Source organism: Natrix helvetica, assembly GCF_964273705.1.
Source record: "Natrix helvetica genome assembly, chromosome: 6".
Classification (NCBI taxonomy): Eukaryota; Metazoa; Chordata; class Lepidosauria; order Squamata; family Natricidae; genus Natrix; species Natrix helvetica.
The window spans coordinates 29796301-29815652 of record NC_138553.1 but is presented as its reverse complement, the minus strand read 5'-3'; the positions used below and the strand labels follow the sequence as shown (position 1 = coordinate 29815652).

The window sequence follows — 19352 nt, the reverse complement described above, 5'->3', positions numbered from 1 at the left end:
ATGAAATCCTGTATTGTATTTATGGGGTTCTAAATTGAGAAGCTTTCCTTGTGAAATAAACTTTTCAGTGTACTGGTTATAGTGGCTTTTATAGTGCTTGCCTAAAAAGTAGCATCAAGACCTAAGTGCATAGGAACTCCCAAGGCAGATCCAAGTCCTGTATATTTTCTCATTGGCACATAGCCATTCTAACAAGCCCTGTGGCAAGACAGAAGTGGCCACATTTTACTTCTTTCTAAGTAGGTAGTTACTACAGTAAAACAAGTTTAATTTTCTATATTTTAAGACGTTAATTTCCAAAGGTGCATCTGTTTTCCAAGCGCCTTTATGTTTTACAACTACAATAATGGATCCGGATGTTTTACTGAATCTTCAGTCGGAATATTGCTTGGCTAGACTTCTTTTCCCTTAGGACAGCAGAACTGAAAGGAGAAATACTGATGTACAGCAAAAGCTGAATGTGTAAGCAGAGAGCTTGATGGCTACAGGCGTACACACACATACTTCTTGTCCCACTCAGAAGTGGAGGAACTTGGGGAAAGCTTTGCGAAATAGACTCTGACTCAGATGGGGAAATCGGGGAGTTTTGCTTCTCAGCTTTTCTCAGCTGCTGTTGCAGTTGTTTATGCTTGTGCATAAGGCGATTGATACCTCCCAGTGGTTATTAAAGCATCGTGGGCCATTTAAATATTTCAGGGAGCAGCCCGGAATCCTGAGGATATGGACCGGGAGAGGCGAGAGCATGAACGAGAGGAAAGGATGGGGCAGCTCCGGGGTTCTGCTACGCGGGCACTGCCTCCTGGCCCTCCCGCTGGGGCCACTGCTAACCGCCTCCGCAATGTCGCTGAACCCATGGCCTCCACACCTACTTCCCGCATCCAGCAGTCTGGTGAGTGGACAGAAAATGGCATGCAAGCCATGCTGATCTATTGCGCATTTCAGCACTTTCTTTTCATCCCAAATCTTGACTGGTCGACCCTATCTTCTGTTTCGGAAAATTTATCCCTCAAAAATAAGATATATTTTTTTTTTAAAGGAATCTTTTATTAGAGGCAATAAAGAGTACCGTATTTTTCAGAGTACAAGATGCACCTTTTTTCCTCAAAAAAGAGGCTGAAAATCTGGGTGCGTCTTGTACACCGAATATAGTATTTTTTGCCTCCTGAAGCCATGCGCCCTTCACCAAAATGGCAATGTATAGCCTTATGGAGGCTTTCAGAGAACTGGAGGCTGGAGAGGGCAGAAATGGCCTGTTTCTCTCCCCCCCCCCCCCCCGCCCCCCAGCACTCTATAAGCCTCCCTAAGGCTATGCATGCAATTTTTTTTTTGATAAAAAACAGGCACGTTTTCATGAAAAATGGACTGGTTTTTGTCCCCCCAAGGCTATTCATGCCTTTAAAAAAAAACGGGCCATTTTTGGGAGGTTTGCAGAGTGCAAAAACTTTTTTTTTCCTTTTGGAAAGCTCCTTAACTGATTGAAGCGAATTACATTGATCAAGTGCTGTGCCAGCAGAAACACCTACCTATCTCATGTATTTCTCTCTCTCTCTATCCCTCTACCTACCTACCTACCTACCTACCTACCTACCTACCTACACACACACACACTCTCCCTACCTACCAACTGTATTTCTCTCTCTCTCTCTCTCTCTCTCTCTCTCTCTCTTTATCTACTTACCTACCTACCTAACTACTCTCTCTCTCCCTATCTACTGTATATCTCTCTATTTCTCTCTCTCTATCCCTCTACCTACCAACCTACCTACTCATTCACTCTCTCCCCCTACCTATCTACTGTATTTCTCTCTCTTTATCTTTCTATTTCTCTCTCTTTCTTCCTCTACCTACACACACTCTCTCCCTACCTACCTACTGTATTTCTCTATATATCTCTATTTCTCTCTCTATCCCTTTATCTACCTATTTACCTAACTACTCTCTCTCTCTTCCCTACCTACCAACTGTATTTCTCTCTCTCTCTCTCTCCCTTTATCTACTTACCTACCTACCTAACTACTCTCTCTCTCCCTACCTACCTACTGTATTTCTCTATATATCTCTATTTCTCTCTCTATCCCTTTATCTACCTATCTACCTAACTACTCTCTCTCTGCCCTACCTACCTACTGTATTTCTCTCTCTTTCTCTCCCTCTCTATCCCTCTATCTACCTATCTACTTTTTTAAAAAAAATTGCCTCTTCAAAACCCTGGTGCATCTTATACTCCGGTGCGTCTTATACGCCGAAAAATACAGTAAATATATTTCAGTTTCAAAACTGGAATAGATTAATCCCAACTATGGGACCTATTGAAGAACAAGTCCATCTCCCTTCCAGTATTAGAAGCAGGAGCTCTCTTTCTTTTCAGAGTACAAATCCAACAAACGTAACATCCCAGGGCCCATAGGATGTAGCCTTAGTATGCCATGGACACTTCCCTGTTCCCATCCTATAACTTTTTCTTTCTTTTTCTTTTCTTCTTTCTTCTCTCATCCTCTTTATATAACTGCAAAATATCAATGTTATAAATAATTACTCCCTTCTTGCCAGGAAACACATCTCCTAGGGCAATTTCACGGGTAGACAGGGAACGCAAGGTCAGCATGAGGTTACACCGAGGAGCCCCCGCCAACATCTCCTCGTCTGACCTCACAGGACGGCAAGAAGTGTCACGGATTTCAGCATCACAGGTGAGTTTCTTTTGATGATCCTGTTTCACTGAAAAAAATATTTCTGATAAAAATCATCAGAGCAAGTCATAATAAGACCAGCAATAAAAGCTTAAGTATATCCCATCCTAGCCCACTGAACAGTCCATCTAATCAGGCAAAGAGAGGATAAATATTATTGATATATGATACCTCAGCTTCCTTGGATTCTGAGAAGTATCTACAGGTAGTCCTTGGTTTACAGTTACTTGCTCAGTGACCATTTGAATTTACAATGTAGTTAACGGTGGCTCCTTCAAGTTCTGGACATCACAGCAGACCTGCTACACTAACACTGCCCCTCCCCCATCACTCACACAATCTCTCCCACCTGGCAGCCACCATTTACCTACATGCTGGCCTAGCTTGCAAGTCACCTGGGACTTGCAACTTCCTGCCAGCTTCCCTGTTGACTTTGTTGGAAGCTGGCAGGAACTTGCAAGGAGGTGCTTGCTCAATAGGAACGTCAGAGATTTTTGTCACTAAGCAATGCAGTCACCTGAGTAGAAATCAAGATCCAGGAAGTACAGGCTTTCACAGACCATACAGACACTGTGGATTAAAATAGGAGTCATCAGGACACTACATCACAGGACAAAACATCCCCACCACCAGGGATGCCTAAAAGAAGAAAAATAGGCACCTGGCAATTCTTAAAGCCGGTGTGCATCCAAATTGGGCTTTTATTAAATCAGCATTTGGATCCAACAAAAGAATTGCAGGCAAAGCTGAGACTCAAAGTCAACAGAAAAATCTGGTCATTCCTTACACCATTGGCTTATTGGAGAAGCTAAAACGGATATTTGGAAAATGCCACATACCTGTATTCTTCAAACCCACCAATACACTAGGAGAGGCTGGTCCACCCTAAAGAGCGGATACCAAAATATAAGGGTAATGTTGTGCATAGCAGTCCAGCGCGGTGAGGAGTGTTCAGAGCTCTACATTGGAGAAAACCAAGCAGCCTTTACACAAGAAGGTGGCCCCCAGCACAGGAAAAGCAACACTACAGGACCTGAATCGGCAGGGCACCTTCATTTAGAAGAAAAAGGATGCTTTTTGGAGGATAATAATGTTCACATATTGGATAGGGAAGATGGATGGTTTGAGAGAGGAGTCCATTTGTGCTAGAGTGGAAAATCCTTCCCTCAGTAGAGATGGAGGCCTCAGACACAATCTGTTCCCCATTCTTTATGCTGCTCTTTCACCATTCCCTAGGAAGATTGAGGCCACTTCTCAGGTTCATCAGGGAGGCCACTCTTAATGACTCTAGTAGGGTAGATGATTTAGCTGTTGGAACATTTTGTTACGTAACTGTCTCCCTGCTACATTTCATTGGCCCTGCCAGAGCTGCTGGATGTATTAGCCGGATTGGCGGTTGATTTCCCCAGGCTTATGATCCTGAGGGATTTCAATCTGCCTTCCATTGGTGAGAGATCCAAGTCAGCTCGGGAGTTCATGGCTTCCATGGACCTAACTCAGTTAATTCAAGACCCCACCCATAACGGGGGACACACGCTCGACTTGATTTTTGTCTCTGAGCAGTGGATAAATGATTTAGATTTAGGGGATATTTCTATCCAACCCTTGTCATGGTCTGATCATTTCCTTATCAGGCTTGACTTCATACTGCTACCCCTTGCCACAGGGAGGCGGAACCGACTAGATGGTTCCGCCCCAGGCGCCTGATGGATCCTGAAAGGTTCCTGATGGAGCTTGGGACTTTTCCTGAATCCCTTGCTCACAGCTCGACCGAAGCCCTAGTGGAAGCTGGGATAGGGCGGCCACTGGGGCCTTGGATCGCATTGTGCCTTTGCGGCCTCTGATCCGGTGTCGATCCCGGGTGGCTCCCTGGTTTACCGAGGAGCTCTGGGAGATGAAACGCTGGAAAAGAAACCTAGAGAGTGGTTGGAGGACCAGCCGGTCCGAATCTGATTGAACACTAATAAGAATTCATATTAAATCCTACTTAGTGGCGATAAAAGCAGCAAAACGGCAACATTTTTCTACTCTTATCGCATCCGCAGATAACTGCCCAGCCGCCCCTGTTTAGGGTGACCCGCTCCTTACTTAACCAAGGAACTGGGAAAAACCCCTTGCAGGGTAGGGCTGAAGAATTTGTTCAGTATCTGCAGGATAAAATCGCTCAGATCCGGACAGGCTTGGACTCTGACTGGGTAGATTCAGGTAAGTCGATGGGGATGAATCTTGTGGAGACTATCTGGGTTGAGTGCTGCCACTTGTGTGCTGGACTCTTGTCCATCTTGGTTAGTTTCGGCTTCCCGGGAGGTGACACGAAGCTGGCTCCAGGAGATTACCAGCACTTAATTGAGAGAGGGGTTCTTTCCCACCGCCTTGAAGGAGGCGGTGGTGAGGGCCCTCCTTAAGAAGCCCTCCCTGGACCCAGCTTCTTTAGCCAACTATTGTCCAGTCTCCAATCTTGGCTTTGTAGCGAAGGTTGTCGAGAGTGTGGTAGCATGTCAGCTTCCCCAGAACCTGAATGAAGCTGCCTACCAGGATCCGTTTCATTCGGGTTTCAGGCCCGAGTACAGCACGGAGACAGCATTGGTCACGTTGGTTGGTTGATGATCTCTGGTGGGCCCGGGACAGGGGCTGCTCTTCTGTCCTGGTCCTATTAGTCCTCTCGGCAGCTTTCGATACCATCGACCATGGTATCCTACTGCGACGACTCGGGGGGTTGGGAGTGGGGGGCACCGTTTTACAGTGGTTCTCCTCTTACTTGTCAGATTGGTTGCAGTTCGTGTTGACTGGAGGACAGGGATCGACCCCGAGGCACGTCACTTGTGGGGTGCCCCAGGGGTCTGTTCTCTCACCCCGCCTATTCAACATATATATGAAACCGCTGGGCGAGATCATCCGTGGATTTGGGGCACGCTATCATCAATATGCTGATAATACCCAACTTTTCATCTCTACCCCAAACCACCCAAACGATGCCCTTGACGTGATGTCCCGATGCCTGGAGGCTGTGCGGATCTGGATGGGGAGGAACAGGCTCTAGCTCAATCCCTCCAAGACTGAGTGGCTGTGGTTTCCGTCATCCCGATTTGTGAATCTTGTTCCATATTTGATGATAGGGGGAGAGATTTTAGCCCCCTCAGAGAGGGCCCGCAATCTGGGAGTCCTCCTGGATACGCGACTTAGTTTAGAAGAACATCTTACGGCCATGACTAGGGGGGGCCTTTTACCAGGTTCGCCTGGTACGCCAGTTGCCACCGTCCAGTGCGATCCCACAGAGTTGGCCTCCTAAGGGTGCCATCGGCCAGACAGTGTCGGCTAGCGACCCCCAGGGAGCACCTTCCCTCTGGAATGAACTGCCCCGGAGTTTTGCATAATCCCTGACCTCCAGTCCTTCCGACATGCCCTAAAAAGTTGGCTTTTCCAGCAAGCCAGCCTGGCCTCAACAGAATAAAATAAATGATTAATTTGATTGTTAATTTTAATCTAATTTTTAAATTTTTATTGTTAATATTAATTGGGTTTGTTTTTGGATACTTTATTTAATTTCCTTTTTAACTTTTGTAATATGTGATTTTTTTTATGTTGTACGCCGTCCTGAGTCCTTTGGGAGAAGGATGGTATATAAATCCAATAAACAAACAAACAAACATTTACATCCCAATAACTCTCTGCCTACTCAACTAACGAGCTATGCAGGTTAGATGAGAAATAAAACCTCCCTGGAGGACATTTATGGGATCCTTCTAACCCACTTGTTCAGGCTGAAGAAGCTATTTGGATAAGCCATGAAATGTTTTGAACCAACAAGAAAAGAAATCCAGTTGCCATGACTCAGCTTCCAAGCAACTCTGCCTGAATGACAGAAATCTTCATTGACATACAGTCAGTCCCATGATGTTGCCCTTTATGACTGTATTGCTTGGCAGAAATTCTGGTCCCAACTGCCTTTGTAACATCTGAGTTGGCATCATCGTCTATTTTTGTGGATTTGCTAAGTATGAAAATTCCTTTTCCAGTAGATTCAAGAATATCTAAGTCACCTTGGGAAGAACATTTTAAAAATTAAAAAATGCATTCACCCTAAGTTATCCACTTAATACATTGATGAAAAATCTTTCTCAGGGGAGGACAGAGGGATACATTTTAGGAGAGGGAATGTGATGAATCACCTCTTCAGAAGGGAGAGAAAGGAACTAGGGCTGTGGTAGCAAAGTTATGGCGCGTGTGCCACAGGTGGCACTCAGAGCCGTATTTGCTGGCACGCCAGTCATCGGCTCTGGTGTGCATGCGTGCGCCGGCCAGCTGATTTTTTGCCTTCAGGAGGGCCGGAGGAAGCTGTTTTCACCCTCCCCAGGCTTTAGGAAAGCCTCCGGAGGCTGGGGAGGCCAAAAAACAGGCCCAACAGGCCAACCAGATCAGAAATGATCTGTTTCCTGCTTCCGGACGTCCTCTGGGGACCGGAGCAGGCCGTTTTCACCTCCTCTGGGATTCAGGAAAGCCTCCGGAGTCTGGGGAGGGGTCATGTGTGCGTGCGCGGGGGGCACAGGTGGGCGGGGAGGATTGAATTGGTGTGGGTGCACGTGCGCGCGGGATAGCCCGCACACCCACAATTGTGGCACACCGTAAGACCTGAAGTAGGGCAACCTTTCCTATGGTCTCTTTCTGCAGCCTATTCAGTTCTTTATTTATTTGCAGACCAGTGTGCCATTTGATCACCTGGGGAAATGAAGAGTGGATTCCACCAGACCAGTGTTTGCTTAGGTGAGTGTCTGCCTTGGCAGCCTGTTCTATGATGACAGCATTATAGCAATAGCACTTAGACTTATATACCGCTTCAGAGTGCTTTGCAGCCCTTTCTAAGCGGTTTACAGAGTCAGCCTATTGCCCCCAATAATCTGGGTCCTCATTTTACCCTCCTTGGAAGGATGAAAGGCTGAGTCAACCTCGAGCCTGGTGAGATTTGATCTGCCAAATTGCAGGCAGCCGGCAGGCAGCGGAAGTTGCCTGCAGTACTGCACTAACCAGTGCGCCACTACGGCTCATATTATTATGTGATCAAGCGAATGGTGGCTCATGCTGAACCCACATATTTTCTGCTTAAATCTCAATGAAATGGAAATGGGATAATCAGGATGTTTAAAAGGCCCAAATGACCTCATCCCATGATGAGAAAACTGGACTTGCAATAAGGGACATAATGTTCTAAATAATAACAATAATAATAATAATAATAATAATAATAATAATAATAATAATAATAATAATAATAATAATAATAATAATAATAATAATAATAATAATAATGACATCACATTGGTTGAGAAAAATAGGGTTACAATCATAGACATCGCAATACCAGGTGATAGCAGGGTCGACGAGAAGGAACATGAAAAAATCGCGAAATACCAGGACCTAAAAATTGAAAATCAACGATTATGGCACAAACCAGCTTCCAGTGGTAATTGGCACACCGGGTGCTATTCCAAAAGCACTGGAATTACATTTAAAACAGTTAAATTAAAGTCACCGAAAATCAGATGGTCAAGATCCTGTGGGATTTTCGTATACAAACAGACAAAATACTGGCGCATAACACACCAGACATTACACTGGTTGAGAAAAATAAGGTTACAATCATAGACATCGCAATACCAGGTGATAGCAGGGTTGAGGAGAAGAAACATGAAAAAGTCACGAAATACCAGGACTTAAAAATTGAAATTCAGCAATTATGGCGCAAACCAGCAGTGGTAATTGGCACACCAGGTGCTATTCCAAAAGCACTGGAATTACATTTAAAACAGTTAAAACTTGACAAAATCACCATCAGTCAAATGCAAAAAGCTGCATTGCTTGGATCTGCACGTATACTACGAAAATACGTTACGGCGTCCTAGGCCCCTGGGTGGGGCCCAACTAGTAATCAATGCCAAATCCAGCGAAACAACTGGCCGCTGTGATACAATCGTATAATAATAATAATAAATTACCTTAACAGTTCCTAGGTCCTTGGTTAGGACCCGAGCTGTTAGGCTACCAACCAGCCCCAAAGGCTGTGAATCTCACCAAAGATTAACATAATAATAATAATAATAATAATAATAATAATAATAATAATAATAATAATAATAATAATAATAATAATAATAATAATATTGCCAGTTCTTTCCATTAGTGTGCATTAGACGGTGTGGTCATGGTAATTTATTACAGTGGAATTGTGCAAGTGAAGTCACACAAGTTTTCACAGAAGTATTGATCCCCACTGGCAGTTTGAGTGCTAGGAGCAGCAAGTTTCAGTCCTGTGTAGCAGGGTATTGGCATTGTTTCACCAGAGACGTTCTTGAAAGCCTGAATTGAAATCATTATTATGTAACATTTCTTGAAGAGCTGTACTGTAGTGTCCATGGTGTTGGACTTGGGATAGGGTTATTAGTTTCACATCCCCATTTGATTATGGCTAAACTATAATACTAAGTCTGTCATGGGGGGATTTGTATTATTGCTTCAAGTTCCTGAAAGAAAATCAGGCATAGATTTAATAGAAGAAAATATTTCTTCTGTAATGATTTATATGATAGTGAATATTTGTCTTGGGGTCAGGGGAAGGGTATAGGTCTGTTTTTCTTAACCTCAACATCTTTTAAGATACTGTATGTGGACTTCAGTTCCCAGAATTCCCCAGCTAGCCTGCTAGGAGAAGTCCATGAATCTTAAAAAGTTGCTGAGGTTGAGAAAAAACACCATAGACTAAAGAGAATTGCCATTATTTAATTTTACTGCCAATTCATTAAAATTAGATGTTCTTTTCTTTAAAAAGCAGATCTAAATCTATGCAACTGGGCGTTTCACGTCATACAAGCAAGAAACAGATAGTGTACATAAAATAAATACAGCACTTTAGACCATTTTGTGCTTCACTTTTATCTCCGTGGTTTCTGTTTGGTTCTTAAAAATATTCACTGTGAATTGGTAGAAAATTTCTTAAAAGCGAAGTAATCAAACATGAAAACACCTTGAAGCTCCAGAGATAACTTTGCACTCCTTGCAAATAAAACAATATTGTATAAATTCTGTTTGGTGGATAGCTTTAAAAACACGAGTGCAGATATGAGTATGATTTTCCTTCTTTCAATGCAGTTGCTAGCCCTTAAAAGTTCCAAAGATTGAGATAGGCAAGGGGATTCCTTCATGAAAATAAGTGGTGACTTATTTAGCGCTAAGCCAGTTTATTAGAAGACAATCCAATGTTTGAATTTCTGAGAAGAAACCTCTTTATAACGCTCTGTTCTTTTCTTTTCCTTTTCTAGTGTCTTCACTGTATTTTTCTTTTAAAAAACAAAACAACAAAAACAAATTAAAAGGAAAAAAAACAAACAAAAAAAGCCAACCTTTTTTCCCCCCCGCCAGCAACAAGGAGAGGATCTGCCCTGTGCTGGCATTCTTGTCTTTCCTGAGATCATCGGCTGTGTTCCCGAACCAAATTGCCTTTGACGATTCACTCATGCAGGAGCCTTGCAAGGAATACCTTTGCTGCTGTTGTGCAGCTTCCTCTCCGTAGGCCTTGCCCGTCTCATGCCAGCAGGCCGTGGCTACCACCCAGATCTTTCTGCTCCCCTTTCCGATCTATATGTACCGCTCACAAAAAAAACAAAACAAAAAAAGAGAGAAGCCTTATTCGATATTGTTTTTGAAAGTCCAGATAGTTAAGAAAAGGTGGTTTCCAACACAATTTTAATCGCATCTTTGTTCTGTGGTTCTTGGGTGGGGAGGAGGATGTTTACAGGAGACTTTAAAAATTCCAGCTCCAAGGAGCTTCAGGAGGTGGTTTAACATTCATTTCAAATTTGGCTGCAGTGGGAAGCTGGCACTGCCTCCAGGGGAGATTCAGTGGACGAAGGCTGCTATTTGTATTCAGGCATTCTTTCTTTTGGGGACACCACTGCCCCTGTGCGTGCATTCCTGTGGGATGCTACAGGCATACCAATAAGGTGAACAGGACTGGCACGGCAGCAGTTGTGTGTTGGTGTGGATGTGGGTAGCGATATCTGCTGTGCAAAGCAGCAACAAATGTGAAGGGTGTAGAAATGTACCCTGCTTCTAGTGCAAGGGATGGTGGTCTCTCTCTCTTTCTCTCTCTCTCTCTCAAGCAACCGGTTTGGATGTGTTTAGTTTTATTATTTTTATTCCGTTTTTGTTATTTTCCTGCAGGAGTAGCTGAGGAAAAGGGAGGGGTACGTGAATGAAGGGGGTGGGAGTAGAAGCCACATGATTGCAGAGGTTACTCCTTGTACCATCAATTTTAGAAGGACAGACACATCTTCCCTCCTCAGTAAGAAGATTTCTTCTACCTTTTTGCCCCGTTCGTGTTTTTAAATATTTAGGTTTTATTCAAGAAAACAATGTCTTTCGTTCTGCATCACAGCCATCATCAACTGTCCCCCAGCCCTATAGCTTGGAATTATTATTTTTTTAAAAACGTTGGGCAGTCTGGAATGTTTGGAAGTGGATTCGGCCTTGGCGTTTGGGGGTTTCTTTTTTTTTTAATTCTTCTATTTAACAGGTTTTTTTGTCGTTGTTTTCCCCTAATTTATTTACCCTGCTTACTGTCTCTCTCTCTCTCTCCTTTTTTTTAATTAAGTAAAAAAAAACCTTTTTATTACTTTGTAATTTTAAAACAAAAACAAAAAAACAAAAAATTGAACTTTGGGGGGTGGGTGGGAATTTTGTACTTTTTTCCTGTGTAAATATTGGACTTTTTTGAGCTTTATTGTGGTTGTTAATTTGAAGTAATAAAGTAGAAAATGACAAAGTGATCGAAGTTGCTGCCTTTTTTCTTTCTCTTCTCTGCAGTCAACCTTGTGATGTAGGCAAGAAGTATCATTTTACATGCAACCTCATCATTGCTCTGTTTCCAAGTTCCAGGAAAAAGATTGACTTAAGAAGAGTATGTACATCATTTGCTCACCTAAAAATAAAGCAGATATAGCTTTCACTTTCTGAACACTGGTATAATAGCAGAAAAGCAAATTGTACAGGCTTCAAACTGTGCAATCTTTGTTTTGGACTCAAACGATAAAGGTTCTGGAAATTGAAATTTCTTTTCAGATTAAAGCCAATCCAAATTAATTCAAAAATCAATATTTCCAAAAATGCATTAGCCAAGGTTCCTTTTAGAATTTAAATAATGAAAAATAAAAATACTTATTGGAATTCTATTTAGCGTAGAGAATGTATCATTTTTAAACTAACAGGATTCCATTGCACGTAATTAAGGAATCCTGCATTAATTGCTTCCTGTCCTTTGTATAAGAAAAATAATCTCTAACCTCTAATAGACTTCCCCAAAATTCAAAGGGAAACACTAATAACATTGTTTAAAATAGCCCCAATATCTCAGGCTGGAATATATTTGTGGGTTGATTTGGTTCTGCATTTTTCTCTTTTTAGCCTTTAGGGTAGGCCAGGTCAAAACTCAGAAGCAGGAAAAATTCCAACAATATTTTTAATTGTTGTAGAATGGGATGAAAACATCTTAATAGCCTGTCAAGTTTCTTCTCTCTGCCCCATTTTATATCATACAAAATCAAGGAGGGATTGATTTGTAATATCATACAAAGTGGGATTGATTTGAATGTAAGTGTTGCACCACAAAGTTTTCACCTAAGGTACTTCTAAGCAGAGAAACCAGATGGCATTTCTGCTAGACAAGAGTCAGTGAGAGCCTGTTTTGGTGGGCGTCAAAATGCACCTGTGAAATTTTGAGCCTTTGAAAATCCCTCTGAATTTCTTAACCACTTTTTAACTTTTGCTGCAATTTATTGGTTGGTGGGCCATGTATACCTTTCAGAAGCAGATCCAATCAACCAATGGAGTGGCTTGCCTTCAGACATTGTGGGTGGGAGGTTTTCAAGAAGAGATTGGGCAACCATTTGTCTGGAATGGTATATAGTGTCTACTGCTTGAGCAGTGGGTTGGACTAGATGACCTCCATGGTCCTTTCCAACTCTTTATCTGTACTCTTGTTCCTTTCTCACACTTTTTATTTTCTCATCTCCTTTAATGCTTCAATGATCTCTTCTTTGTTCCCAAGATCAAATCTCTATTCTTTCACATTACTTTGCTTTTAAGCTCACATTAGCTACCCAGATTCACCATTTGGATGATCTTATACTTTCAAGTAAAAATTCACCAAAAATAAACAGGATGTAGCAGAATTCCTGTGAATAAAAGCAGTTTGTAATGTTCTATTCATATTGTGTATGGCAATTTTCATATGAAGAACCCCAACATACCAATGATTAAAAGGTGGGTCTGAACAAGATGCTGCAGTATCCAGCACAAACCTGTCATTTCCCCCGTAACCCTATATAAATATAGGCAAATAACATTCCGCCATGGCAATCAGATCTGGGTTAAGAGCAAGAGCACTTAGACTTATATACGGCTTCGTAGTGCTTTAGTGCACTCTTAAGCAGTTTACAGAGTCAGCCTATTGCCCCCAACAATCTGGGCCCTCATTTTACCCACCTGGGAAGGATGGAAGGCTGAGTCAACCTTGAGCCGGTGGGATTTGAACTGCAGCTAGCAGTCAGCTGAAGTAGCAGGCAATACTGCACTCTAACCACTGTGCCGCCTCGCTCTAAGTCATTAATAGTAACTATCTTTTTGCCACTCTTGCTCAGTAGTCCAAAACTGCTGTCAGAAAGGTGCCCCATCTAGATCACGTTCCTCCCACTGAACTTAAACAATAGACAGAGATGGATCTGTTCTGCCTGCTTCATATCAGATGTTAAGTGCAGCTTTGTCTTTCACCCCGACTGCCTAATATATGGAAGGCATTGCAGCAGTGGTGCAATTTAGCCAATTCTATCCGGTTCAGCCAATCCGGTAGCAGTGGTGGCGAGAGGCTCCGCCCACCCACCCAAAGTTATCACGTCCTGTTTTTTACCCTCTGCGCATGTGCAGTGCATGTGTGGAGGTGGTGTGTGCGCACTCACATTTGCATACCGGTAGCAAAGGTAAGTTGATTTCACCCTGCATTGCAGATATAGTACGGTATAGTAAATGACTCACAAGCTCTTATCACCAGATTCTATCGGTTTATATAGCTTGTTTCCCACGGCCTATTATTCACACGTAATGGTATTGGCAACTCTTTTCATGTAGCTGCTCTCTACCTAAAATCCCCATGTCTTCCACAATAGTCTATCTATGTTGAGGGAAGGATTGGGGGAAGGAGAGCTCGTCATGCCCTGTTGGGCTATAAAGTTCCTCTTGGCTATCTCTATTCTCTGCTTCTGCCTGGAAATGTTGCTCTTACACTTGAGAAAGCCGTACCAGATTTCTTCACCCTGTTCAGTTGTTCCCTGCAGGAGCCTAGTTGAGATCTTCTGATGTTTTAATTTGATTCCTTAGTGGAGTCACTGGTGCTTAACAATGGTAGAATTAGCACAAAAAAAAACCCTCCCCTCGGTCTTTCCCACCACAGAATTGTTACTATGAATGTAATGCTACTGTTGACTCTACAAAGGGTCTTCTTTGAAAAGGAAGGCTGGCTTCCAATAGTGAATATTCTAAATTACAAAGAAGCTGCAGCAGCTCTTTCTGCTAATGGGAAGTCAGTGATTGTGATGGTTGGGTCTTAATTGGGCACGTATACCACCAGAAAACTGCTGTCTCAGTGGGCACAATGTGCTTTGCCATTTTGTGCTACTGGGGTACAGAATTCATTAGTATGTTTATGTGTACATTAAGATACATATAAAAAATCAGCCCAAACTAAGAGCCATCACTATGTGAATTCGAAAGTACAGCGTAATATTGGCACATTGAAATAGAAAATTGAACTTGATTCAAAATAAAACAATCTTAAAAACTGGAACAGTTATATAAATAATTAGGAGAGATTAAAGACACAAGCCATTGAATTTTTTTGAATATTATTGCTCAGCTGACTTGGAACAAAGCAAAGCATTCCTCTGCTTCGTGCATCGCATTAAAAGTCCAGTCTACTTTATCATTTGTATTAATTATTAATTACTTCACTATGGTTTGAATAAATCTCCATTAATTTACTCCATGCTGTACCATGAACAGTAGTTTATCATCCACAATTGGTCCACAATCCCTCCCGTTTCAAGTATAAGAATAATTCACTATTACTTAAAAGAGAAAACAGACTTGCTATAGGTACAGATTTCATTGTTGCCAATCTATAGCAAGAAAAACAATCATTTTATTGGCACAGAAGCCAGCCTGAATCTGCTGCTCTTAGTCAGATGGAGCCTCTGCAGAGAAAGATCAGAACTGGTTGTACTTAAGTGGCACAGACAGTCAATGCCCTCCTATTGTAGACTCCCAACTGCCGTCATCGGATCAGCTGGTGGAGGCAAGAACTATGGCATGAGGAACAGCAGTGCCTTTATTGCTAGCTCATCTTGTCTAAATTGGGACTTGGAATATGAATGTGCAGGAGGGGAGTGAGTTTCCTGGGGCTGGAGTTGCTTTTCAAGATATAATCTCAATGGTTTTAACAGGAAGGATGAAAAGGCAAGGAAGAATCTATTTCCTATACCATATTTATAAGAAAATCTGTAATCTTTTTATCTCCTTGTATTCAAAGGTGTTGTATACATAGAAGCATGTGTACATGCGCACTTTTTCACTTTTATTTACCCAAAATAAAAGCTTAGTGGTTTGTTCCAACAATTTATTTTTAAATAGTTTCTTACTGCTGAGAATAGAAATATAGATAAAACTTGGGGGGGGGGGGAGTGTCTAACCCTTTTTGAGGATGATCACTTTAAATTTAAAGTAGCAGGGAAACCACGTGAGTAGTATTCCAAAAATGTAATTTTCCCTGCTCTTTTTGTGGTTTATATTGTGATATGTCAATCTTTATTTGGTCGTAAACAGCAGATATTTTGATGCAGTAAAGATTTGTAATGGAATTCCCTTTGAATTAATATCTAGCATAGCTTTAGGCATGCAAGAAGTACACTTTGATATTAATTTATTCCCTTTCTATTACTGATGTACTATAAACTGGGCCAGCTGGATCACAAATTGTTTATCTTATTCATTCATTCCCTCAAAAGAATTCTCTGGGTCACTATTCTGGGCAACTCACAAAATCATAATAAAACCAACAGTCAAACCCAAATCCTGGCATCCTAAAACAATAACTGAACTCTAGCCTCACTTCATCCCAGTGGTTTTGGGAAGAACCAGCTTTTTAAGGCCTTTCAGAAGGTTAGAAGAGTGGGGACCTGCCAGATCCTTGGGGAATGGGGTATTTCACAGGAGAGGCTCTTACCTGTGGCTGGTCACCTTCTCTCTTCAACTTTTTCCAGCAGCTCTATTGGCATTTCTTGCATCACTCCACCTCAACAGACAACAAAGACAAGGAAGTTCATATTTTGAACAGAGAGGATCGCTGGATTGAAAGAGGGGTTAAAGAGGCCATCTATGTCAAAATTGAACAGCCCTCTCAACAGAGTGGGAGGGGGATACAACATCATCTATCTCCAATCTACAACACAGTCCTTTCAACAGTTCCAAGGAGGCTTCACATCTACACCAATGTGCACCACTCAGGTGACCCTGATGACACAGAGAAACCTTCAGGGGACCTTAATGACCCGCTAAAAGAATGCAAATGTCCAGCTGTCTGCAAGGAGTATAAATCCTTTCATTCCCCACCATCCCCTCAGAGCTGAAGAAGCTTCTTGGATGAGCAGCGAAACATCTTCAAAGACATACCAGAAAGTCCAGTTGCCTCTTGGAAAAAGCACCTTTGGGACAACCAGGACCTGGATGATTGAGAATCTCCAGACACTCCCATCTCAACGTTGCTCTGTAATGAGCTTGCAGGAGTTCTACAAGACCAGCAACCGCAGAGTCCATACCATTGTGATCCAATCCATAGCCCTTGCCATGTGCTTATTCCAAACTATGACAAGAGGCCTTGGCTGAAACTTCATTGTCTCCATCAGTCGCCTGGGGCAGGCCAATTAAATAGACCCTGTCTCTTTGCAGTGTATGTGTGTTTGTGTGGCCACAGGATATCTGGGCCAAAAGGGCTTTATTTGTCTATGGAACTGATATTAATATTCTGCAATTTCAGATCACCATGCCGCTCAGTGGTGAAATTCATTTTTTTTTACTACCGGTTCTGTGGGTGTGGCTTGGTGAGCATGGCAGGGGAAGGATATTGCAAAATCCCAATTCCAGTGGTGGGTTTCAAAATTTTTTAGAACCTCTTCTGTAGGTGTTGCCTGCTTTGTGGGAGTGGCTTGCCAGCCATATGACCGGGTGGGAATGGCTTGCCGGCCATGTGACCGGGTGGGATTGGCTTGCTGGCCATGTGACTAGGTGGGCGTGGCCAACTTGTAAAATGTGGTGGAACTCACTTAACAATGCTCTTGCTTAGCAACCAAAATGTTGGCTCAGAAACTCTGGCATTTGAAGCATGCAAGTCTTAAAGCTGTCAAGTTACAAGACCCTTGCACCCCTAACCCTTTAGAAAAAAACTCCCAGGGGTGTTCAAACTTGACAGCTTTAAGACTTGTGGACTTCAACTCCCAGAATTCTTCCTCTCGCTCTTCATCTTGATGATGTGCAGACGGGCGGGGGGAGGGAGCTGGAACCAGTTCTAAACGGCACTGTAGATTTGTGGAACCTCTTCTATAGAAAGTTAGAACTGGCAGGAACCCACCCATGCCCCATTCCCACCCTACCTGGATCCGTTTCAGTCGGGTTTCAGGCCCAGGTACAGCACGGAGACGGCATTGGTTGCGTTGGTTGATGATCTCTGGTGGGCCCGGGACAGGGGCTGTTCCTCTGTCCTGGTCTTATTAGACCTCTCGGCGACTTTCGATACCATCGACCATGGTATCCTATTGCGATGACTCGTGGGGTTGGGAGTGGGGGACAGTTCGTGTTGACTGGAGGGCACAGATCAACCCCGAGGTGCATCACTTGTGGGGGTGCCCCAGAGGTCGGTTCTCTCACCTCTCCTGTTCAACATATATATGAAACCACTGGGCGAGAGCATCCGTAGTTTTGGGGTACGGTATCATCAGCATATGATGATACCCAACTTTTCATCTCTACCCCAAACCACCCAAACGATGCCCTCAATGTCATGTTCCGGTGCCTGGAGGCTGTGCGGATCTGGGTGGGGACGAACAGGCTCAAGCTTAATCCCTTCAAGACTGAGTGGCTGTGGTTCCTGTCATGCAGATTTGTGCATCACGTTCCATCTTTGATGATTGGGGGAGACGTTTTAGCCCTCTCAGATAGGGCCCGCAATCTGGGAGTCCTGGATACATGGCTTAGTTTAGAAGAACATCTTACGGCCATGACCAGGGGGCCTTTTACCAGGTTCACCTGGTACGCCAGTTGCACCCCTTCCTGGATTGGGATGCCCTGTACACAGTCACTAACCTCGTCCTTTCTCGCCTGGACTACTGTAATGCTCTCTACATGGGGCTGCCCTTGAAGAGCATCCGGAGGCTCCAACTAGTCCAGAATGTGGCCGCGTGGGTTGTCATGGGGGTACCTAGGTGCTCCCCCCATGACAACCCACGCGGCCGCATTCTGGACTAGTTGGAGCCTCCGGATGCTCTTCAAGGGCTGCTTTTACACCCCTTTTAGGCGGCCTGCACTGGTTGCCGGTTGTTTTCCGGGTGCGATTCAAGGTATTATGATCTTTAAAGCGCTCCATATCTTAGGTCCAGGGTACTTGCGAGACCGCCTACTGCCACCGGTAGCCTCCCACTGTCCAGTACGATCCCACAGAGTTGGCCTCATCAGGGTGCCATTGGCCAGGCAGTGTTGTCTGGCGACCCCCAGGGAGAGTGTCTTCTCTATGGGAGCTCCTTCCCTTTGGAATGAGCTGTCCTCAGAGCTTCGCATAACCCCCAACCTCCGGTCCTTCCGGCGCGCCTTAAAAAGTTGGCTTTTTCAGCAAGCCGGCCTAGCCTGAATAGAATAAAGTAAATTATTAATTTTAAATTGTCAATTTTAATTTACCTAAATTTGATGTAAATTGTCAACTGAAGGTTATTGGATTTTCTATTTAATCTTTTTTAACTTTTGTCATATGTGTTTTTATGTTGTATGCCACCCTGAGTCCTTTGGGAGAAGGGCGGCATATAAGTCCAATAAAACCAAACCAAACCAAACCCACTCTGGAGCCAGCCAGAGGTGATATTTGCCGGTTCTCCAAACTACTCAAAATTTCCGCTACCGGTTCTCCAGAACTTGTCAGAACCTGCTGAATTTCACCCCTGATGCCGCTGCCTTAAAACAAAAACAAAACGCAATGTGTGACGTGCTCTGAGAACTGGGCTCTAAATAAACTGGGCCTATCCATGGTAGCCATGGGGAGCACCTCTAATTCCAGGCCCAAAGAAGGCAGGTTGAAACCTCCCAGGATCACAAGCATGTGAAACTACAGCCAAGCCGGCCATAAAGTCAATAAACATGGGAAGACACTGCTACACTGCAGGGAGAAAGGGGTTCCAACAGATTCTTACAGCCAAACCTCATGAAAGGAATATCACATTGCACATATCTGGGGCAGAGCCCAGAAAGGCCACCAGGAATTTCTGGATGACAATGGCCATTCTGATGCTGGATATTAAAGTCATTGTG

The 19352-nt window shown here is 43.4% G+C and overlaps 1 protein-coding gene across 4 annotated transcripts in view; it reads left to right on the top strand.

Moving 5' to 3' along the window:
• Positions 1 to 16720, top strand: part of CSNK1E (casein kinase 1 epsilon) — a 51134-nt gene extending 34414 nt beyond the window's left edge. For 2 of the 4 annotated variants that reach the window (XM_081958520.1, XM_081958521.1), the window contains exons 8-11: positions 697 to 889; positions 2551 to 2690; positions 7386 to 7451; positions 10001 to 11506. In XM_081958520.1, coding sequence (XP_081814646.1) covers positions 697 to 889; positions 2551 to 2690; positions 7386 to 7418 — 366 coding nt within the window. In that variant the 3' untranslated portion in view covers positions 7419 to 7451; positions 10001 to 11506. Of the gene's footprint in view, positions 1 to 696; positions 890 to 2550; positions 2691 to 7385; positions 7452 to 10000; positions 11507 to 11543; positions 11638 to 16045 lie in introns of those variants that run through there. The other 2 variants (XR_014175806.1, XR_014175807.1) reach the window with 2 other exon arrangements.
• Positions 16721 to 19352: the final 2632 nt, after the last annotated feature.